The sequence below is a fragment of the Grus americana genome, chromosome 1 (assembly GCF_028858705.1).
Source record: "Grus americana isolate bGruAme1 chromosome 1, bGruAme1.mat, whole genome shotgun sequence".
NCBI lineage: Eukaryota > Metazoa > Chordata > Aves > Gruiformes > Gruidae > Grus > Grus americana.
In genome coordinates this window covers 51,165,515-51,188,575 of record NC_072852.1, presented here as the reverse complement: position 1 = coordinate 51,188,575, position 23,061 = coordinate 51,165,515, and the positions used below count along the sequence as shown (strand labels likewise).

At 41.3% G+C, this 23,061-nt stretch overlaps 1 protein-coding gene across 2 annotated transcripts; it reads left to right on the top strand.

The window, feature by feature from the left end:
- Positions 1–11: 11 nt before the first annotated feature.
- On the top strand, positions 12–18,945 carry UBE2N (ubiquitin conjugating enzyme E2 N). 2 transcript variants are annotated; one of them, XM_054828815.1, is made up of 4 exons: positions 12–120; positions 16,033–16,279; positions 16,467–16,607; positions 17,225–18,945. In XM_054828815.1, the coding sequence occupies exons 1-4, from the start codon at positions 91–93 to the stop codon at positions 17,263–17,265; spliced, it is 459 nt and encodes a 152-aa protein (XP_054684790.1). In that variant the 5' UTR covers positions 12–90; the 3' UTR covers positions 17,266–18,945. The 2 variants fall into 2 exon arrangements, with proteins under 2 accessions (XP_054684790.1, XP_054684779.1); XM_054828804.1 differs by lacking the exon at positions 12–120 and adding an exon at positions 514–795.
- Positions 18,946–23,061: the final 4,116 nt, after the last annotated feature.

Genomic DNA, 23,061 nt, shown 5'->3' with positions numbered 1-23,061 from the left:
GCCACCGGAAACGTAGCGCGGGCTACTTCCGGCTGTGCGCGAGCCCCGAGCGGTAGGCGAGCCCGCGAGCCCGCATCCCGACGAGACAAGATGGCCGGGCTGCCCCGCAGGATCATCAAGGTACCCCCCGCTCTCCCCGCCGCCGCGCCGTGTGCGGGGCTCCGGGGGCGGCCGGGCCGGGTCCCGCGCGGCGGGCAGGGAAGGGCTGGGCCGGGCGCCGCTTCCGGTGCTGGGGAGCAGGGCCGCGCGGGGGCAGGGCCGCTCCCAGGCCTGTTCCTTCCCCTGCCGGGCGGGGGGCGACCCGCTGCCGGGGGAGCGAGTGGGGGCGGAGGGCCATGCCGGGCCTGGCCTCCCCACTGCTTCCCGCCGGTGGCGGCTGTGCGGCCGCCCGCGGGGGTTCCCGGGCCTGGCAGCGGCGTGTGCGGGCGGGCGGGCGGGAGGGGCCGGGCCCTCCTGGCAGGCCGGGGGCGGCGGGCGGGAGCGGGCCCGCGCCTATCACGGTAACGGCCCGAGCGGCGGCGACGCCTTATGGCCGCCGGTACTGCCGTGCGTCGGGTGCCAGCGCATCCTTTCCGGGGCCCGGAGCTTGAAAGGCACCGCGCGCACCCCCCACCCCTTTCCGCCGGCGGTGCGGCTCCTCGCCTGGCCCCGGCTCCCCGGCACAGCTCTCGCCGTGTTTGGGCCGGGAGTCGCGGCAGGCGCGGTGCTCGGGTTCCTCCTCCTGTGCGAGAAGGGACAAAACACAGCGAGTACTTAAACCTGGGCTTGAGCTGTATGTCGGGGGCATCCGTACCGGTACGTGCTAGGCCAGCCTGGTTACTTACAGGCATGCTCTGCGCGGTCGGCCCATACGGTACTGGCGTCTCTGTGCAGGCGGTTCAGTGTCTTGCTTTCACTTTGATTTACCAAGCTTTGTAAGGGCTCTCAACTTTGGGGTACTTTCAACTGACACTCCGAGAGCAATTTCAGCTTAAGACTTGAATAATTTGGAGTCGCTCAGCAGAGATACAGGTAGCTGCATTGCAATGCCCGTGAGTCTTTTTGATAGCTTGGTCCTATAGCTAGTACGGATGTTTGTGCTGGGCTGCTGTCTCCCACTTGATGTGCAGTGATGTAAATTGAAGCCCTTAGGTTTGTGGCCACTCCCTTTACAAAAGTTACTGAGTGATTCTAGTAAGGTTTGTTAGCCTTCATAGGAAATAACAGCACCTTTGTTACTTGTGGAAGTGAACAAATGTCACAAATAATTTATAACACTGTGAAGCTTTCTTGGTTGAGTACACAGTGCTGGCGACTGTTGTAAAACACCTGAACATAGAATATGCCAATTAGCGGATGAAAAAGTAAAACTAGCTTTTCTCTAAGAAGCCAAACTATCTAATAGGTGACGGAGGAGACAAGGTAAAAATAAGGCAGGAATAGTGTTTATCTTGTGTGAAACAGACTAAACCATGATTACTGCTCGAATTGTAAACAGTAAAAATAACAAAGACAAATCTTATGGAATGAGTTTGACACTCGTCCAGCTGCCTTAGTGCACAGCATGTAAAGCTGAATATATTTCAGTTGTGAGAGGGAACACTGATTCATAATACGGTGGAGCTGGCATTCATCACAGATGTAGGAGCTCAGTCATAAGGCTGGTGTCCGTGTGAAATTTTTTCAATAGCTCTTGACAATTCCCCTGAATAAAATCAAGACGCGCACCCACTTGTAAGCTGGTGCATAAATTTCCTTCTTGATGCATTTGTTTTTTTCATACTTTTCTATAAAAAACCTGGAGCAATTCATACGGCTCACTTCAAAGATGTGATGGCATGGGAATGTTTCTTCTCCTGGAGAGGGGAGGTGGAAGGCAGCAGTAGAAAGACCTAGAAACTCCAGATTTCCTCTGGAGGATCCCCCTTAGAGTTTTTGGGATTATTATCTTTTGCAGGGTGGTGTGTACGGTGGATTGTGTCTTTCCATATGTGCATTATAAGTTGTCTGCAGCCAGTCTAGAGCTTTTAAGTCTTGGATTGGTAGTGTTAGATGACCAACTCTTTAGCTTCTGCGCTGTGCATGCATTAGGTTGCCGGATGTACGTATGGTGCAGGACTTGAATCTGACTAGTTATTACAGATGCAAAAACATGCAAAGTCATATTGTGAAATATCGCAGCTGCAGAGGTGCAGACCTAGAGATATGCCTGCTTGAGTCTTCAGGAGTCTCAAGTGATAATTGTTTTGACCTTTTCCATCCTGCCAGTCTTGATGTTCAATTTCCTATTGCTGGTTGCCTTAGGGGGAGAGGAAAGAGTGAACTCTGCTACTACTGAGAATTTGAAAGATCAGGAAAGGAAATGGAAGAGAGAGAGAGGTAGGAAGTAAAAGAGCTAAAGAAAGGTGAAATAAATCCAATAACAAGAAGATCCAATTTTCTTTATGCACAGTAGTAAATGTGATGATAAATAGCTTTAGGTTACTGTTAGGAAAAGACCTTCTCCTTTTGGTCCACATGCTCTCTTTGTGTTGTCATCTGAGGGAGACCAGCGATGGCTGACTGGGGATAGGAGTGCATGTTTGGACTGTAATGAAGAACAGAGTCTAGCTAACTGCTCGAAATGCAGTTGGCGTTCCTCGTCTTGACCGACTGCTGGCAGATGGCCTGGCTCTCAGGTTGACTAGCGGCCCTGTACTCCTCAGCCTGCTTCTTTGCTATGTGCAGGCTGTCATCTGGCCCAGTAGGAGAGCAGTAGCTTTCCTTCTCTCAGCAGAGAACTCTATTTATATTTCCAGTACTTTCCCAAATTCAATTAAAAGGTGACAGTATAGGTGTCGCAAAGCAGTTGTTAGAGAAGATTCAGAATTACTCCTGGTTTGCAGTCCTCAGATTACATAGAAACACAGACTTTAAACAAGTGTGTGTGGGTAATGATCTGTGAGCTCAAGAGATTACTTGCTTTAGAGTTATGACTTAGCGTTAGCACATCACGCTTGGTGAGTAGAAAAATGATGATATAGTTTTGAATCTTTAAAGATATAATCAGAATTTGAAAACCTTCTATCTTTTGAATAGAGAAGAGATATTTTTATTTTCTTCGGTAGTTCAAAACCAGGGGTCCTCTGAGAATCACTTTGACAAGAAAATCTATTAATGTAAGATAAAATAAAAATGCAGTATGGCACATTTACATATATGTGTGGTTTTGATGCTGTGAACTTTTTTCCTACTGCACAGTATTAAAAAGTGAGCCTTTGCAATATACACCATAAATAAGCTCAGCGATTTTTACTTTCAAGCACTTATTATGCCAGTTCTCTCCAGTGTTGCAAAGTCACGTAGCTCCAGTCGAGGAAGGAGTTGAATTGCATCTGATTTTTTTTTTTTCTTTGGCTGACATTCAAACCACCTCATTGCTGTGTCAAGTGCAGTTGGTATATCTGAATGGGATGGGCAATGCTGCCTTGTGTCATCCTTTCAAATAGTTTTTCTTCTTTCTGCTGTTTTCACTGCTGCAACGATCTCATCATTCATGATTTGATGTCCAGATTTGTGTTGACTGTGTGGCCAGTTGTTAGTAGCACTTCTGTTACAATCATTGCAGCTGCTCATATTGCAAAGTAACTATCTGAAGCAGTATTTGAGACTTCTTCAATTTTTTTTTTATTAAATTATCAGTGTTAAATTACTGAGGCTTTGATTTCTTCCCATGCATGGTAGTGTGTTATTGTCTGAGATACTCCTTCCTTGCTGTTTACTGTGAGAAGCTATTTTCACATTGCTGCCAGTGAGCTCCTGCTTGCAGTATTTTTGAGAATCTGGGTAACATTTGGACTGCTGAGTTATAAAATGTTGCCTCAAAGTATAAAATTTCTGGAAGGTTTTATGGAGTTTCTCACGTGTGTGTGGTGATGGGCACTTACAGCATTCTATATTAAAGGTCAGTATAATCAGCTTTATATATTTTTTTAAAATATGAATCAGGTATTTAGTCTGCAACTCATGAAACTTTCTAGTTCTTCTTAAACAGTATTACTGGCAGTCAGCTTGAAGTTTCTCACTTTGTCTTGGAAGCTATGGGTTTCTGGGGCGTGGAAATTTGTATCCACATGAAAGTCGCTATTACTTTTTGATTTCTCTGACTTTTTCAGCCTTTTTTTTATTTCCTGGATAAAAAAATTAAATAAAAAAGACCGGAGGTAAGCTTAATACCTTTTTGTTGTATTTTCCATTTGTTTGGATGGTGGTTAGGCATAGAAAACATTACTTCTGGACAGTGCTGTTCCTTGGCATTGATCAGAGAAGCTTTCTAAGTACTGATGCTAATGTTTTTTTTATCACTCTGCACACAACTGTTTTATTCTGTACTTGTCTGTTATGTTTACACAGCTTTCAGTGTATCATCAAAATTTGTTCTATGTAATAGTACAAAACAAAACCTCATTTTGATAGTTAGGTGTGACTGGTGGGTTAATAGTGAGAATCAAGTGGAAAATTTTGCCATAGATGGCATTTGGACAAAAGCTCTGTATGAATTATTGTTTGCTTTAATGACACTTTGATAGTTAACTCTGCACTGTGTATTAACGCAATGCTCTAATGCAAATATGTTCTGTCAGTATAACTACAGGAACGGCTTACGCTATTAGCTTAGTGAATTTTATTTACACCTCACTTTACTATAGCTGGAGATGCACCGTGGAAAGCTTGATCTGTGCTAGTACATAGATAATCCTCTAGGAATTTGCATAGGATCTCGGCTTCACAGTTCCAAAATCCTGTAATCTGCTGTGGAAAATTTGAGAATGAGGTCATTCTCAGTGGAGATGCTGACCTTAAAAACGCCCCTCTTCACATTACGGTTGTTTGGTAACAAGGTCTTCCTCCAAGAGTGGGTAGATTCTGGATTTATTTTTTTTTTTCTGGGAAGGTGCTGTTACCTGCAGTATATTTACTTTCGTCTCACTGTAAGTGACTTTGCAGTGGTTAAAGTTGTTTGGGGGCGATGAGAACTGGAGAACCAGAAGCGCGTGAGGGAAGATAGCAAGCAATCCAGAATTCATGTTGCTTGCTTAACAGAGATGTAACTTCAAGTTGCTGGACAACTGTCCATAGATTGAGTACTAGTTAATTGTTTCTAAATCTACTGTTCCACTGTTCGTTCTTTTTTTACAGCCAATGCCTTTGACATGTTGACATGCAGAACATTTTCTAGCTTTTTTTTGGGGGGAGGGGGGTAGATACAGTTGGGGCTGGTGATGGGGTCGAGGAACCTGCAGGGTGGTGGAGGCATTAGTGTACAGAGACGTTTGCCCAGTAATAAGTCCAGGAAGCAGAGGCTTGTGGGATGCAGACACTTGGAGATTATATGGCAAGTTAGAGAAGAATTCATGTGGAGGCCAGCTACTGGAAACCACAAGTGCAGCCTTCTGTTTATGATGTTTGACATTTGCTTTACAGTTTAATGGGCTTTATTGCTAATTCTTTTTTTCCTAAAAGGCAGGCATAATTTTCAGAAGACTTACTCCAATGTAGTTGTTTTACAGTGATATAATTTTAATCTAAACATTTTGAAATCTCTCTGACAATATGATATCTGCTTAGGTAACCAATGCATTTTCAGTAATGCTGGTTATAGCCAGTTCTTTACACAATTGTAGCTAATGAATTGATAGACCATGGAAGAATTTGTGCCAAAATGTGATATGCTGTTATAAAAAGTTTTTGAATTAAGTCTTTGTGGTTTTCTGAGTCAGCTTTATCCTTATACATAGAAGACAGTTTTGACTGATAAACTTCACTTTCTCCTACTGCCTCCCCCTCAAAAATCAAAGCAAAAACATGCATGTGGTTTACCTTCTTGTGTGCAATTTATCAGTTCTTGGTGAAGGAGATCAGTGTGATCTTCCCCTTAGACCACTCTGACAGAACAGGAAAGAATTGTCATTTGGCAAGTAATTACAACTTGTCTACATGCCAATATGCTGCTTTAAGTTTTACCCTATGCAGCTAAAACCTTTAGTTTCTATTTCATATCCTGAAATTAATCCAAACTATTAGATGTAGTTGGAACATAATGGCACCGGTAGCTGACAAGGATTTCCTGCAATCAGAATAAAAATATGAAACAAGTGTATGCTGTATGTAGTGTGAAAAGAAATGCTGAAGTTGATGGTGTACTTCTGTGGTGTTTGCAGATAGCCAGCACCAGGTGGAAAAGTTACCACCTAGTTAAGTTAGATTAACCAGAAGTTCTCAAGGTGATTTAGCCTGTAGTTCGCGTTGAGCAGCCTCACTATATAAACAGATTTAGTCTGGCCCGTGCTGGCACAGAAGTTCTTGTGCCACTGCAGTATACTTGGACTGATTTGGCTCAGAACTCTGCAGTAAAGGTTATTTCTTAAGCCAAATCAGTTCTGTGATCTCTTGTTTGACTTTGCAAACGCTTGGACTGATGAAAGGGGTGCATGGAAGGGTGACTGGACAAATTAGCGCTGCTGCTGAGAAGTTAGGGCTTCCCACTTGGGCAAACCCTTGCATTTTGAGGAAAGGAAAAGGTGGAGGTTGTTACAGATGTGAGTGAAATTGATGCAGAAGGACTGAGAATCAGGCTGAAATGGTGGGGAGAAAAGGTGTTTGACTCAATTGTAAACTCAACCGCTGAAGCCAATGAAGACTGAGATAGAGGACTTGCACTAATTTTTAACTCATTAAGAGTGGAACTTAGGTGTAACTCTCTTTTTTTTTTTTTTTTTAATCTCTTCTGCATTTTTATTGGTAGTGACTTTTCATCTGCTTTAGAAATCTTCCTGGAGGACTTGGCAGCAAATGTCTGATCTCTCCTAGGAAGCAAATATTGAAGAGACTGATGAGCAATCAGTTAAACTGAAAGATATCTCTTTTTCCTCATCACATCTTCTCACACATAAATTGGTATGTGTGGTACCCTCCAAGTCATAAGTGTTATCATTTCAACTATAGCAGAAAATGGACCTAGTGGCTTTCATTTTAAGTCCGTCATCTCTTTTTGAAAAAATAATTTGCAATATCATCTGCGGAGTCTGCAACTGTCTACCACATCCTCACTAAAAGTGCTTCTGGATACAGCAGTTCAGACACATTTCAGCTTAAAAGTTACCTTGTGTTTTATGCTGTAGTGGGTTGATGTTGGCCAGATGCCCACCCAACCACACTCTCACTCTGCCTTACTCAACCAGGCAGAGGGAGAAAATAAGATGGAAAAGACATGAGTCTTTCATGAGTCAAGACAAAGACAGGGAGATCACTTACAGTTACCATCATGGGCAAAACAGACTCTACTTGGGGAAAAATTAATTTATTGCCAAGTAAGAGTCAGATGGTGAGACACAAAGACAAAACAACACCTTTGCCCCCCTTTTCCCACACTCATCTTCACTCCTGACTCTACCTCCCCTATCCCTGATGGTTGAGAGGATGGGGAATGGGGGTTTGTGGTCAGTCTGTAACAACTCGTCTTTGCTGTTCCCTCTTCCTCACACTTTTCCCATGCTCCATCGTGGTCCTCTCTGTGGGCTGCAGTGTGAATGTCTGCTTCACTCCTGTCCTCCATGGGCTACAGGGAATCTCTGCTTCAGTGCCTGGAGCACCTCTTCACCCTCATTTTCTCACCTTGGTGTTCACTCCAGTTTTGCTCACACTTCTCCCCCGCCTCGCTATTCTCTGATATTTTCTATCTTTTCTTAAATACATTCTCCCGGATGTGCCACCAGCTTGGCTGATAGGCTCAGCTGTGCCTTGCCGCAGGTCTGTTGGAGCTGGCTGTGTCTGGGTGGTGCAGCCCTTGGCCTCTTTCCGCAGAGGTCACCCCTGGAGCTCCCCTGCTGCCAATACCTTGACACCTACACCCTATGCATATGCCTAGGTGGTTATGCAGTTAAATTGGACCATACCAAATACAAGTTTTATGCCCCAAAGAAGTGAGGCAAGCTGATGTGTGGTTTTTTTCAGTCTGTGTGCCTCTTCCATTTTACCAATAACTTTCATTTAGGCCATCTTGGAACTGTTGATGCAATGTTGCATCCTATTGTTCCTTTTATAAGTGGTCAAGGCTACCAAAGAAGTTTGGTTTATAGCCAGCTGTTTGGAGACCCTTGCTTGTAGCATCTATGGAAGAAATCTATCAACAGATGTACAGATTTCATTCATTCATACTGGTGGAAGATGCTTTTACCCACAGCCAATGCCAACTGTTCATCAGTTTCTGTTGGAAGTTACAGTCTTCTAATAGATGGCAGCAGAGTTTATATGCTGTCAGTCAACATTTTTCAGGTTAAAGATCTTGTTAAGAGAACCCAGCTCACTTTTCTTGAGTTGAATTGGGAGTGCTGACAGGGTTTACTTTATCGGTAGATTTGCAAGGTGGTGATTTCTGGCAAGGGGGCAGCAATAAGCACTGGAAGTTGAGCTGTGAGCTGTAATTCCTTTTGCAGATTCAGTCTTATTAAGACACATTCATCCATCATCTGTCTTCTGATCAGAATAAAGCCACCTAGGGTTGGTTGAACCTACAGGTAAAAGTGGATATTATCTACATTTTTTCACTGTCTGAATTAGTACCTTACCTCAGCCTGACAAAGTTGTAGGGCTGTAACCTCCATTTTAGTAGGTGATGCAGAAAGTAAATTAGTTGACTGCTGCATAGAGAATTGAACTAGTAAATGTGCTGCTGAAAATACAGGGAAAGGATCATTCCCCTGAGACTTTGCATAAAGATGTGGCATTGTGTCATTTTAAACATTTAGCAGCTCTAAGACCTGCAGTATTTTCTCTTTGCATAAGAGGCCTTATTAATGTTTTCTGTTTTGAAGTTTCAGAATAATTTTAGCACAGCTATGTTGACCTCTGAAAGCCTTAATGTTCTCTCTCTTTTTAAGGTACTAGTATAAAGCTGCTGGTCATAAGGATGCTTTCCTGTCATCTCAACACTATAAAAGGTTACTAGATAACTGTTTGTAACAAGTAAGAAGATACACAGAATCTTTGGTGTTTAAGACTTTTATAGATGGATGAAGACTTTAATTTAGCAGTTTACTATCTGTTACTGAAATTAGCCCTGTTGGTAGTTAAGCTTCTTCCTTTGGTATGAGGAGGTAACCTCTGCGTTTCCTTTTTAGGTTGGTTACGGAATGGTAATCTGTTACGCTAGTATCTCACTGTGATTAACGCTGCAGCCTCAACTCTTCAAACCAGCCCTTTCACCAAAAGGAGCAGTCTGTTCTTCCACCCTTCTGACAGCATGTGTTTGCACCCTCCTTTTTGTTGGCACAGCTGTTTGTGTGGACATCTGGTGAACTGCCTCAGGGACTCTTCTCTCTTGCATGATTTTTTTTTTCCTTCCACAGCAGCTACATGCTATGTTTCACTATGAGGTGAAGAGACAGCTATACAGGCAAAAGTGAAGGTGCATAATAGGCTAACATGGAAATGCAGCACAGCTTTTTTTTCTTCCTTTCCCAAGTAGCTGCTCATTTATTAGCTTAAAATGTTCAGGTTTTGTAAGATGTTGAGATTTCTCTAAGCTCCCTTTGTTCTAGTGCACTTTATGAATTTCACCAGATGATTTCACAGCTTATATTAAAGGACTGTGTAGAGCAGAAGACCATGTTAGATTCTGTCAAAAAGTTTATTCCTTCAATTGTAACATCTCACTAAAGACTACTGTATTTAACTTGTGGATTAATATGCAGAATTTTTTGCTGTATAGGAGTAATTATTGAATATGAAATAAGAAAACTAGGGTATCAGGACATTGAGAATGCGGACAGCTGAATTAAGCAAAGCAAATTTGGCTGAAGACATTGAACTTGGATTTCTTGTTTGAGCTACGCTTTACTGACTTTGCAAGCAAGCTTCTTTCTTAAATTTTAGTGGCCTTTGTACAGTAGCCTTAAATTTCCTGCATTTTGTAGGTGCTAGATATTGATTTGTTCTTAACTTTTTTAGCCAACATCCCTTGGCAGGCAGCGTGAAATTTGTGGTGATTAACTATTGCCATAGTACAGGTAATGGAATTGCAATTATTTTTCCAGGAATATAGTACTCCTTTCTAAAAAGCACTGAAAAAGCTTTAAAAATTGTCTAATCCCATGCAACAATTTCTTCCTTCACCACTGGAGTGGTCTTAGACAGATGAAGGTTTAGAGATTTCAGTTCAGCTGCAGAAGTTCTGCTATGTAAAAAACAATGTTCTGGGCTTTTTCTGCAAATACTTGCATACATGAGTTTTCTGATTGTAGTTATTTGCCACTATGCCACTGTTTGATCCTGCCTTAATCTGTTGATAGCAAGTAAGGTTTCTGAAATAGCAGTTTGTTTTCCAGAAATGTGGCATACAGAAATCTTTTCTTGGTTGTTTTGACTGAGGCCTTGGCAACTTCAGACTTTCATAAACACTTTTGCAAGACTGGAAGTGATTAAAATAGCAGTGTATTTCTAATGGATTCCTTCTTTGTATACTTATTCATATCTCCATGTGCTCTAACAATTGATTTTCATGCATGTCTGTATGGAAGCATCTTGTGGGTTGTTCAGTTCACTTCTTTAAAGATGGGCTTTGTCTTGTTCTGGGTGTATGAACCAGGAGAATCCCGGTGGTTATGTCTGCTTTTCAGTAACTTTTTTTTCTTCCACTGAAAGCAGGATAACCAAGCAAAAGCTCGAAGAATGAAACATACCCCCCTGCAAATGGATCTTTCATGTTAATGTGGCATCTCTCAGCCTTGGCAACCCAAAAACCCCTCAGCTCCACCTCCTGCTCTGTTGGTCTCTTCTAAAGATCACAGCACTTTCTTCCTGAGGCTTCTTGTCCTCACAGGTTACTTAAGAACATGTTGAGGGTTTCTCCCCCCACCCCGTCAGGTACAATGAGTCTTCAATTTAATGTCTTCATAGAAGAATAGCTATGCAGAATGTCAGCTACACCATCTGTCCCATCCGTATCATCTGTCACTCTACTTCAGGCCACCTGTGTTAATAAGAAAGCTTTGCTTTTGCTTGTCAAAACACCTTCAATATTTCTGTGGTTTTTAACCACTTAATTAAAAGTAAGAAAGATAAAATTTGGGGGGCATAAGCAGTTGTGAATGACAGTGTGGTGGGTTTTTTTTAGTACTGACTGGCATGTATCTTCATTTTGGATTTATTAATTTTCTTTAGTCAATGGAAATTATGACATTAACTTGGAATTGGAAACTGGAATAAAAGCAGGAGCAAGACGAGATCTCAATCTAAAACCATTGCAGAGTATGACAAATAGAAATAACCGCCTATGGCAGCATGGGATACTTCATTAAATGCTTTAGAGCTCAAAAATGTCATAAAATCTCTTCTGTGAAACTTACTGCAGTATGCTAGAGGAGAGCTAATAAGAAACACTATAAAGTGCTGTTCTGGAACACTTATTTAGATGGAAATTTGTATTCCTGTGAAGATAAAATTAACTGCTATATTGTGAAAACATTTATTGTGAGCATCAGAACTGCAAAACCTAGTTTTCTGTGAATTTGTCCTTTATCCTCTTTAACATGTCAATATTTGGGTGTCCCAGCTGTCTTTATCCTTATTGGCAGGGTTTTTTTTGGCGTGCAAGAGTAGTACATACTTGGTTGGAATAAACTGGCCAAACAGCATGTAATTTCAGAGTTCTTCATACCTTTCTCTTTGGTAGCACTGAGCTTGGTTTCTGTCTTAGCCACTGACAGCTTACAAAACATACAGAAAAGTTAGAATCGGACAAAGGGTTCAAAGGCAGTTTTGGGGAGAAAAGGCAAAAGTAACAGATTGCATAAAACTCACTTCCTCAGCTAAAAATGTGTTAGAAAGACTTTGCCTTAAAGGACCTTGGAAAATGAAGTATTGCATATGCTTGATCTTCCTGATTAAACTTTTAACTCCTCACCTTTTTTAACTAATTAGAAGCAATTTATTTATTTAAACACATTTGAGAGACTATTTTTCACCAGGGTGACCATCCTCGGGGGGGGGAAGTATTATAAAACTACAAAATAAGATCAACATGTAGTTAAACACTTCCTTGTTTGTAGCTTAAGTCTGCATCTTGTGACTCTCTTGTGGGTGACTCTACAGAGTGCTTTTGGGGTTTTTTTGGTAATGTACACTTAAAAAAAAAATCTTTAAGCAGCTCAGTTTCCTGACCTGCTGCATGGTGTTGCCCTGTATACTGACAACTGTTTGTCTCAAATATGACTTATTTCCTCAAGTCTTATGGGAAAACAAATTGATTTTAGTATCAGGATGTCTTTAACTGGCCATCTTACTGTAAAATGTGGAAGTCAAGTCCCTGATAGCACCTTAGAACTGGACCTACTTGTATGCTTAAGCATTTTATATGCTTAGACTTTTTTGATGAATTTCTCCCTTTCTGTTCTTCAAATATATTGAAGATATTATAAATTTATTCATAACTAAAGGGTAAAAGCCTTATTTACTGTCAGAAATTAGCAGGTGGTGTTGATGTATTTAAGTACAAACATTTCACGTTCTTCTAATCAATGGCATCTTTCTTGTGTTTTCCATAGTCTAACAAGCTTGTCTGTGTTACGCTGTTTTTAAAAGATGCCTTTTCTGAACCAAAGATGCTTCTCAGCTTTTGCATAAAACGGTAGCGATGTATGTTCACAGGAGTCACGACCATTTTTGTGTGTCAGATGTTTAGCTTGGTGCTTGCTTTCAGTGTGATGGCTGCATCAGAGCCTGGTGGGTATGAAAGATGAGTGTCAACCAATTCTCTCTCTCAGATTTCTTGCAAGTATTCCTCCTCATCTCTGTTTGAAAACAGCTTCAATTATGCTGATAGTGGAGAAGCTCCATGCACAGTGCAGGAAGTGAGGCATGCTTGCTTAAAGCATTTTTCATCTAATATTAATGTTCCACAGGGGGCCTGTATAATTTTTGAGTAGCCTCAGCACTAGTGTAGCTGCATGCAGCATAAATCCTTTTCTTTGCACTGCCCTTTTCTGTGGTGTTTTATAGCAAGATAACTGTGGCCGCATAATGGAGAGGCATAAAGGGCTATCTGAACGCAGTGACATACTAGCAGTGGTATAGTCCCTTCAGTATAATGTGGTACCTCAATTAAAGTAATTGTTTTTCTCATACGTGGGCTCTCTCATTGTTTATTGACAAATGGTTTTTAGTGGCAGAATGTGCAGCTCGCAGCCAAGCATTGCTCCCTCAGTTATGCTGGCAGGTAGAAGTGCTGATGCTGCTGCCAGAGAACTGCTGATTCTGGGTTATTTTAAGTCAGGATTGGCTGCCCAATACGGGTACAGTCAGCATACTGGTGTAACTAGGGAGGCAGCCTGAGGACCAGAATGACTGAGTAGGGGCTAGGGACTGCTGAGATCAGCCCGCCTATTAAAAATGTTATCCTTATTTAAAAAAAAAAAGTAGTCCTAAATTTGAGCATGCCCATAAGAACCAAAATCGATTTGCCTACTAGCGTGTATCTGGCAAAGTCCAAGTGGTAGCAGCTGTGAAAAAATTTTAAAAATTGAGTCTTTTTGTTAAGTTCATTCTTTTTTTAATTGCAGGTTAGCTTGCTGTATTAGTTTGTATTTGGCATAAGACATGGTCTCCTCTGCCAAAACTGTCAAACTGTAATAAGTATATGGTCCTTCATAGGTGGAAATCCAAAATTGTCCCATTTATCTGCGGCAGCACTTATACCAAAAACTTGCTGAAAGAAATGGAGAATGTCTTATGCATTTACAGGGATAATCTCTAGTTTCTTACTCACTGACTTTCATACCACTGAACTAAAGCCTTAAGCATTTGTTATAATTGCTTTTTTTACAGAATTACTGTACAAGTAAATAGCAGAATACAAATTCTGAGCACATTATAAATGTATGTGTATCATTTAAAAAATACTTGTAGAAGTGAGTGTAGACAGCTCTAAGAAGTTTGGATGGCCTTACAGTAAGATGTGTAAGTGGTGTTGGCAGCAAATGCCTGTGTAGATAAGTAGGCAATGTGTAGTCACAACAAGGAATTAGACCGGATAAATTTATTTTTATGTTTGCGTATTACGTAGTAATAACTTCAATATTATGATTTGTAGGACCTTGACAATTTTGAGATGATAACTGGATTTTTGGCATTAATTATTGTGACTTCACTTCTTTAGCAAAAGAAAATAAAATATAAAATGAGATATTATTTAATTGCATCAAGACAACCATATCACTTAAATGTTGTGTAAATTTTTCTACAAAATATGAGTCTTGTAACAGTCCAGCTATGTTTGAAGAATGTATTGAGTCAAGTAGAGATAATCTGTCTATTTTGTGCTTGTATGACACACAATAAATATGCTATAGTACTAGCGTAATAAATTAATACTACACCTACAAGTTACCATTTTTCATCAGTAGAAACAGGATAATTTTTCTTTGTGAAAGTCAGCACAGGTGGTGAAAAAATTAACTGTACATAGTAAAAACAAGCTAGAGGAAAAGCAGGAAATGGGGCTAAAATTGCCTGAGGAAATGAGGCTTCTGCAGGACTTCTTGTCCCTGCCTAATATCCTTTTGCCTGATTTGGCCTCGGGCCCTTTTTTTATAAGGAGGAGCAGAATGGTGCCTGTAAGACTTGTGAAGGCTGGTGGCAGAGGAGAGGGAAAGATGTGCAGGACTTGGTCTGTCCGCTCTCAGTGCGTTGGTGGGATGTGTGGTCAGAACGTGGGCAGCTCTTAGCTATGGGTGCGGCATGGTGCCTGAGGTAGGAGTACTGCACCCAGCTCTGGGGTCCCTAGTACAAGAAAGAAAAGGCATGGAGCTGTTGGAGTGAGTCCAGAGGAGGGCCACGAAGATGATCCAAGGGCTGGAGCACCTCTCCCATGAAGACAGGCTGAGAGAGTGGAGGTTTTTTAGCCTGGAGAAGAGAAGGCTCTGGGGAGAATTAATTATGGCCTTCCAGTACCTAAAGAGGGCCTACAGGACAGATGGAAAGGGAGTGTTCATGAGGGAGTCTAGTGATAGGACAAGGGGTAATGGGCTTAAACTAAAAGAGGGTCAATTTAGGTTAGATGTTAGGAAAAAATTCTTTACTGTGAGGGTGGTGAGGCACTGGAACAGGTTGCCCAGAGAAGTTGTAGATGCCCCCTCCCTGGAAGTGTTCAAGGCCAGGTTGGATGGGGCTTTGGGCAACCTGGTCTAGTGGAGGGTGTCCGTGCCCATGGCAGGGGGGTTGGAACTAGATGATCTTTAAGGTCCCTTCCAACCCAAACCATTCTATGATTGATGCTGTAGGCAGAGGAATTGAACAACAAAGAATGCAATTTGTTGTCGGAAACCAGGCTTCCCTGATTTTGCTGCTTAAAGAACAACTTGCCTGTCTCCTACTGTTTGTTAGGGTGACTTTAAACTTGGTTATATGTGGGCTGAAAGTGCTCACACCAAAGCTATTTATGCATATACATGTGTAAATATATAAAACATCCTTACAAACACCTTTAGTGTGGCAGCAGAATAAGTAATTTGAATTCTTTGAAGTTGAAACTGATTCCAGTAAAAATGTTCATCTTAAACCAGTCCGCCTTTGTTAGAGTAAACCTTGAATGCTTTCTGTGAGTGGTTAACCCCTTTGGCTTTTCACTTAAGGGATTTTCTATTTAAGATAGAATGGGAAATGCTTTTGGTATTTTCATTGTGGTATTCTTTAAAGTGCTTTTAAGTATATTGAAAAAAAATAACAGCTTGGCAATAGTTTAATCAAAAGTTAAATTTGAGGGCAGCTTAATTGTTATCTATTACCTTGCACTATAGAAGCACACACTATTACAGCAGTTGAGGGATCTGAAAGGAGATGCACACCAGTTTACCGCATCCTCATCTGCTTTCTGCAGGTGTTCTTTGACTTCAAGATATTTGTTGTGGATGTAGGCAAATAGCTCATAATGAATACTTACTGGTTTTAAAATAGTTTGTACAAGTCATGTTTATTTTAATTGGGTTGTATTTGTTATATTGCCTCTTCTTCTTCTTCTAGGAAACCCAGCGTTTACTGGCAGAGCCAGTCCCTGGGATAAAAGCGGAGCCAGATGAAAGCAACGCGCGTTATTTTCACGTGGTCATTGCAGGTCCGCAGGATTCCCCCTTTGAGGGTGGGACATTTAAACTTGAACTATTCCTTCCAGAAGAATACCCAATGGCAGCTCCTAAAGTACGTTTCATGACCAAAATTTATCATCCTAATGTAGACAAGCTGGGAAGAATATGTTTAGATATTTTGAAAGGTAAGTGCTACCTTGTTTTCTTTCTTTTGATCTTATTAAGTTCAGAAACTTGTAAATTGACCCTAAAAAGAGGTTTCATTTGTTTAAAGAATGCCTTGCTTATTCCTTAATCTGGGAGAGGAAAACTTGCTATTTCTGTAGACTCTGGCAAATACGGTGTTTCATACTCCTGTAAATGTCTCTTCAGATAAATGGTCCCCAGCTTTGCAGATTCGTACAGTTCTGCTATCAATCCAGGCTTTGTTAAGCGCTCCCAATCCAGATGATCCACTAGCAAATGATGTAGCTGAGCAATGGAAGACCAATGAAGCCCAAGCCATAGAAACAGGTGATGTATCTTAGACTTTTTTTTTCTCTCCTAGTTTTAGGAAGTAGCTGATTACTAATTAGTTGGGGGATGCAAATCCTGACCTCTTGTTTTATGTCTGCAACTTGCAGAAACAATTATTGCATACAGTCATAGTGCAAGTACCCTGAATGTGCCTGCAGTGGTCTGTCTTCAAGTCTGTGAGACTTGCCAGAAGAAAAGCTTTCTCGATCTGTTTTGAGTTTTCATGTTCCCAAATTGCAAGCGTGTTTAATTTGGAGTTGTTGTAAAATAAAAGTATGCACCACTGCTTTTCCTCAAAGCTTAAGGAACAGATTATCTGGTTTCACAAAGTACATCTCTTCCATACCCACTTCTGTTGCAGGCTGTAATGGATTGAAGGAATTACTGCATTATGCCTCTTCACTTCTGGATCCACTGCAGTCAGACCACTTCTATAATATACAAAAGTTGACAGTTACTGGAGTTCAAAATTGCACTTAGAATCTCAGGACTGATATATTTTATGTACTTGCAGCAGTGGTGTAAAATCCATCTTTAAAATAAGTATTTAAAATGACTTTACTAAAGCCTGAAGAATACATTTTTTTCTTAAATGTGTTTCTTTTTCTTTACAGCCAGAGCATGGACTAGGCTATATGCCATGAATAATATTTAAATGTGCTTTGAACATCAAGTGTGCATCACTTCTCCTGTTCTGCCAAGACCTCTTCCTTTTTTGTTTGCATTTAATGGACACAGTCTTAGAAACGTTACAGAATAAAAGCCCAGACATCTTCAGTCCTTTGGTGATTAAATGCACATTAGCAAATCTGTGTCTTGTCCTAATTCACTATTGTACCGCATGAGCAGAGGCTAGAAGTATCATCTGGATTGTTGTGAAATTGTTTGAAAGCAGCAGCACGTCTCTGCTTTTAATCATTTTTCCCATCATGGTTTAAGTATAAGCACTGTGAATGAAGGTAGGCAGGGTTAGCTGCGGGGCTTTTTGTTTTAATTTTGTGGGCTCCTCCTCCCTTTTTATGGTGATGCTAATTGCATTGGTAAAAGCAGCTAACCAGTTATACTGTAGAATATACCCTCTAGCCCAGTCTAACTTAGACGCTGTAGATGGACAAGCTTCATTGTTTGAACAAAAAATGGGAACATTAAACATCCATCACTTTCACTAATAATATTGTGATTCTGCTGTCAAGTGTAGAAAAATCCCTCCAAGAAAAAGCTTGTGACCATTTTGTATGGCTTGTCTGGAAAATCTCCTGTAAATCTTATGTTTTAGTAAAATATTTTTTGTTATTCTACTTTGCCTTTGTACAGTTTATTTTGCTGTGTTTTCATTTCTCCAATGTGACAATCGTATTTAAAAAAACTGAAACCAGAATTGACAATTTGTCTTCACCATTCTGACAGATTAAACAGTAAAGAGGTGGAATTCACAAGATTTTTTTTTTTTTTTGCTTCTGTTTGCTTGCCTTTTTTATTAGCTTGTGTTATGTGGGTGACCTTACCTGGCCAATTTCATATGAACTTGCATTCGGAGTGACTTTTAGAAACAAGTCTCTGATGTAACCATTGTAAACATAATTTTAGTAATGCATTGATAAGCATTTTCATGGAAATAACAGTACTCAGGTAGGAGGATGAGCACAAATGACACCACTAATGAGTATCTGCATAACTTCTTTGCTGATTGTCATCAGATGTTAGGCTACACAGGTTTCAAACTTTAATTCCTGCCCTCTATTAACATGAAATACCAGTGTGTAAAAACCACTGTTACAGCCAGCTTGTGTATCGACTGATGTTTGCTTAACCACTTCTGGCTAGCGCCTTGTACCACTGGTTTTCTCTACAAGCTTTATTAAGCTACTTGCTTGAGCAACCAGTCTGCTTAAATAGAAACAAAGCTTCTTTATTGGAGGGAAGGAAAGTGATTCAAAACTTCCTTCTCATCCTTGTTTTTTGTGTATACATCTTGTCTGGGAGTCCAGCATCTTTTCTGGGAACCTATCTTACTGCTTCCCTTAATTTTCTGTGTCCCTATTCTCTTCCCCAAACCCTCTCCCTCACACACACACACAAAAAGAAAAAAAAGCAAGCTTAAAAGCTTCTGGGGAGGCCAACCCAAAGTGTATAAATGACAGCTTGTAGTGGTTGCAGTAGGGAGTGTTTTGTCCTGCAGTTTGGGGGTATGGTTATGTCATCTGTTGGTATTCTCCCTCTTTCACCTCTTCTTACTCTAGTGTCATCTGAAATTTCAATAGAATGTGGTGTATTTATTGTGCTCTTCTGTAAGATGAAGAATATCTATTAAAACTATGTTTTCCAGCAGACAGTGCTTTCAGTGGTTAGTAACGGTGTTGTCCCTCAAAGTACTCTTTGTGACATGGTTGAAGCTTGGTTCAGAATTCAACTTTTTCGCCAGACTGAGCTATAAAAAAACCCCACCTGTGTTAAAAGTAGTTTCTGTGTTGAATGTAAGCCAAAGTTGCATTGTGACAAATTGTTCTTCAGCGTGGGTAAGTACCATTTGCCCTGCCTTCTCCTTACAAATGAGTGCATTTGGGTTTAGCTGGCACGCATCCCCTGTGCGCTATTAATTAACATCGGCAGCTTTTGGGGCAGGCAGCTAAGAATACGTGAGCTGTGTGGTAGACCCTGGATTCACGTCAGCTACCTCTTAAAGCTTTATCTTACACTACACATACGGCTTTCCTCAGCTCTGCCTGTACTCCAGGGAAGAGTGGCACCCCCAGAGGACAGCCAGCCCCACCTGAGCACCCCCTTTGAGAGTGGCTTTCCCCTCCTTTGGTAGAGAACCAGGACCTGAACTGGCACTTCCACAATTTAACTTCAGACTAGGGGGGGATGAATCCAGACCCAAGGTCGTTTAGCAGATGGCTAAGTATTTGTATGTTCAGGGCTTAAAACTCAGCTAGAGTGGGCAGCTAATTGCAGGACGTAATTAAAATGAAGTTCTTGATGGAATATTGTTAATATATTAATAGAAAAAAAAATCCTCTGCCTCCATTTGCTAGTGACCAGATAAAGTGGATTATAGAACTGTTTGAGTACACAGTAGCCAGTATGTGTCTAAAGTTCTTTTAACTCTCCACAAAGTTGAGATTTTATTCAAGTCCATGCTGTCTGAGTTTGAACGTACGAGTCCATAGTGAGGGTATATCTGAAATTATGGTATATCTGAAATTAATGCTGTAAAAGGATAGGTAAAAAACTGTATTTCCAAATGATACTGTAATGAAGGAAACTTTAAATAGGCTTCCTAAAAACTAAAATTTGTTTGTTGTGGGGTCTATTCAGGCATACTTTAATCCTTTTAAAGTTGATTATATATATTAAATAATATGTATGTAACTTTTAAACCTTATTTAAGAGCCCTGTATAAAGCCAAGCTGGGAATTCCATTCTGTCTTGTGCTGAGGAATGTGTGAAACTTCTAGCCTAAATTCTTTTGAGGCCGGTTAGATACAACTTTTTCCCTAGTTAAGCAAGTGTATAGGCACAGCCATTATCTGAAACTTGGAGCTACTTCTGTTACATCTACCATTCCAGCTGGTTAGCAAATGCAGCTATCTTTTTAGGGAATGTTTTATCTCCATTTTTAGTGGATGCCTGCTGGATAAATTTACAGTAAACTTAAAATAAGTGGGTTTCCTCTATCATTACTGGTGCTGTGTCAAATGTCCTGAAATCCTGAGCAAGAGTGGTGACGTGGCATTTTACATGTTAGTGTCTGGATAGTAACTGTGTAGCTATGGAACCTGGCTTATCCCATGGGCTCTAAACCCACACATACAAAATACTTTTGCCGTAATTCCCTTTAGATCAACAGGAGGAATTGTAAGGCTTTTATTTTTGCATAACCATTCAGGTGTGGTCTCCTAACATGTAGCCATGTTCTGTCATGGGTGTGAAGTGTGTTATCGCTGCAGGTTGATGGAACAGGGGTTTTGTATCATCTTAGCTGACTTTAGTCTAAACCAAGTGAAAAGTTGCTTCTATAGCTTTCAAGAATGTGTATTTCCAACACAGGTTATTGTGGAACATCTTAATGGACTAGTAACATAAAAAATTGTGACATCTCAAATTAATGTACATTCCTTCTTGGCATTTTCTTTTTTTGAGGGTTAAAGTAAAATGTCTGGTAGGTTTTGTCAATAACATGTCTTGACTGTAATGTAATATGACACTGAAATAAAAGGAAGAGTTATTATTCATCATATAGACACTGAGCTTCATTTAACGGTAGTGGGCTACCATCAGCATGCAATGCACTTTCCTAACAGTTCTTAACATCTGTTAAGATAAACACTGGTAACTTCTCTCATAACTCATCTTCCACTTGGCTGTGGCACTTTTTTTTCCCCCTCTGTATGGGAGAAAAGAGCAACACCTCTGTCCTAAAGCCATGCGAGGGGACTGCTCTGCTACACAAGCTCAGATTTTTTTTTAATTTTTTTTTTTTGCCTGCCTGTGTTTAAATCTGCCTGCTTTAGTACTTAGACTTTCCTACTTCAGTGCACAGTTTGGGCAATTTCTAGTGCCATCAAATTGATGGATGTTACATTATGAGCATAAGCATGACACAAATAATTACATGTCTGCTGTGATGCATTTCGTACTGTGTTTTGCAACCTTTCCTGTCAAAGTGTGCAGGAAGATTTTAAACCAAATATCTAATTATTACGTTGCAATGAAGTATACTAGAAGAGTGGCATCAAGCAGTGTAACTGCTTTACATCTGTGGTGGTTGCTTTTGTAAACTCCCCTCAACCCTTAGGATAAGGGGTTAGGTGTGAGCAAATAGACTATTCTCTCTGTCTGCAGGGCAGAAAAGGAAGGATAAAACCTGCTCTGATTTCAAGGGTGGTAATGGAATGTGTCAGCTGGACACTACCCACTGGATGACCTGTGCTAGAAAAGAGAATTATACCATAAAAGATAACTACTCTGGGTAGCTCAGTGTGTTGCTGGGGAGTTGTCACCACTATCAGCCCATCACCGAGACACTGAACACTCAAGAATCCTCCTCAGGATAGAGAGCACTGGGCGTATGGTACCTGTGGCTTCTGTAGGTCCCTCCGCCTGAGCCTTCCCAGGTAAAGAGATTGATGCAAGTGGGGCATGTAACAGAAAGAATTTTATTATTTTTTTTAAAAAGGAAAATGTAAATTATTTCCCATGGGAAACTCATCTCTGCCTGGAGTACTTGTTGCAAAATTGTTTCAGATACCGTGGTGTAGGCTGGGCGCTCATCTTCAGACCTACTGCGAAGGAGTGGCTTTGGTTCAGGCCTGATCTGCACCTCGCTGCCTGACCGGTCCCCAAGTTCAGACATCCGTGATTCCTGCAGGCAGCCTTGCGAGGTCAGTTATGAATCTGAAAGAGTTCTCGTGCCATGTTCAGTTGGTGCTCGCTGTAGCAGGTGTTATCATCTCGGCCCAAATACCTGCCGTACCTTTAGAAGTACTCCTGCTGTGGTTTTCCCATCAGCTACTCATTACTGTCACAGTAAAACTGAAGGTGTAGGAAGGAAGCGGTTAGGAGAGTCAAGCAGTTGAATGGCAGCAAAAAGCCCCTCAGGACAAGGGCCCGGTTCCAGACTGTCTGGATGGAAAAGGCACCAGGGCAAGCCAGCCCCAGGGTCAGTGCATGGGATGATGGCCTGTGGCCCGTAGCACGCGTTGCTGGATGTGTGCTGTGTGCTGTCCAGCCATCGGAACTGGTAGTAACAAAGGAGGAGGGAAAGCTATCGGGAACCAGTGCTACCACTGTTCAGTGTGGGCCATCAGGCAAACAAACAGCAGGTGATTGTACCACAGGCTCACTCAACAGTCTCTACCCTTCCTGAACTAGCTCTTTGAACAGCGTTTCCTGCTTATTTAGGGACAGAAAATTGTCTGAGAGCATTGTTTGGGGTGGCGTGTAGCCCACAGCACTCAGATTGCTACAGGCAAAGGGAGCTGCCTACTGCTGCTGAGTTTGCAGGTTAAGAGGTGATACCATTCCTTGCGTGGAGCACTGTCCTAGCGTGGACACAGTGCTGGCTTCATCCCTTGAGCTGAGCAGGCAGTGCCTAGCCTAATGCCACAGCGGTGTTGAGGCCAGGATAGTGTTGAAAGTAAGAGGGTTAAGTTTAAAAAAACCACCCAAACACATTCAACTTAAAGCTTGAAGATTCTTGTCATCTTCTGAATCTTGGAAAAATCAAATCATTTTGCCTTTCCCTCTCTGTGTGTTGTGCTTTGACCCACGCTCTACCCCTACTTGTGTGCCTCAACTTCACATGAGGCATGGGAGATATTCTGATGGGAGCCTGGCACAACTACTGAAAAACTGTCTTAAATCTGGAGAGGAGCAGGCTGTGTGGTAACTATTTACTTGTCAGAAGTCAGAGAGGGGGAATGCAGTAACTGCTCCCTGTCAAAACAAT

Bases quoted from the DNA above. Each gene is read 5' to 3' on its own strand.
- UBE2N (XM_054828804.1), top strand. From the start codon at position 529: ATGGCCGCCGGTACTGCCGTGCGTCGGGTGCCAGCGCATCCTTTCCGG. The intron at 796-16,032 runs GTACGTGCTAGG...TTCTTCTTCTAG, and splicing joins TGTCGGGGGCATCCGTACCG to GAAACCCAGCGTTTACTGGC. The intron at 16,280-16,466 runs GTAAGTGCTACC...ATGTCTCTTCAG, and splicing joins ATGTTTAGATATTTTGAAAG to ATAAATGGTCCCCAGCTTTG.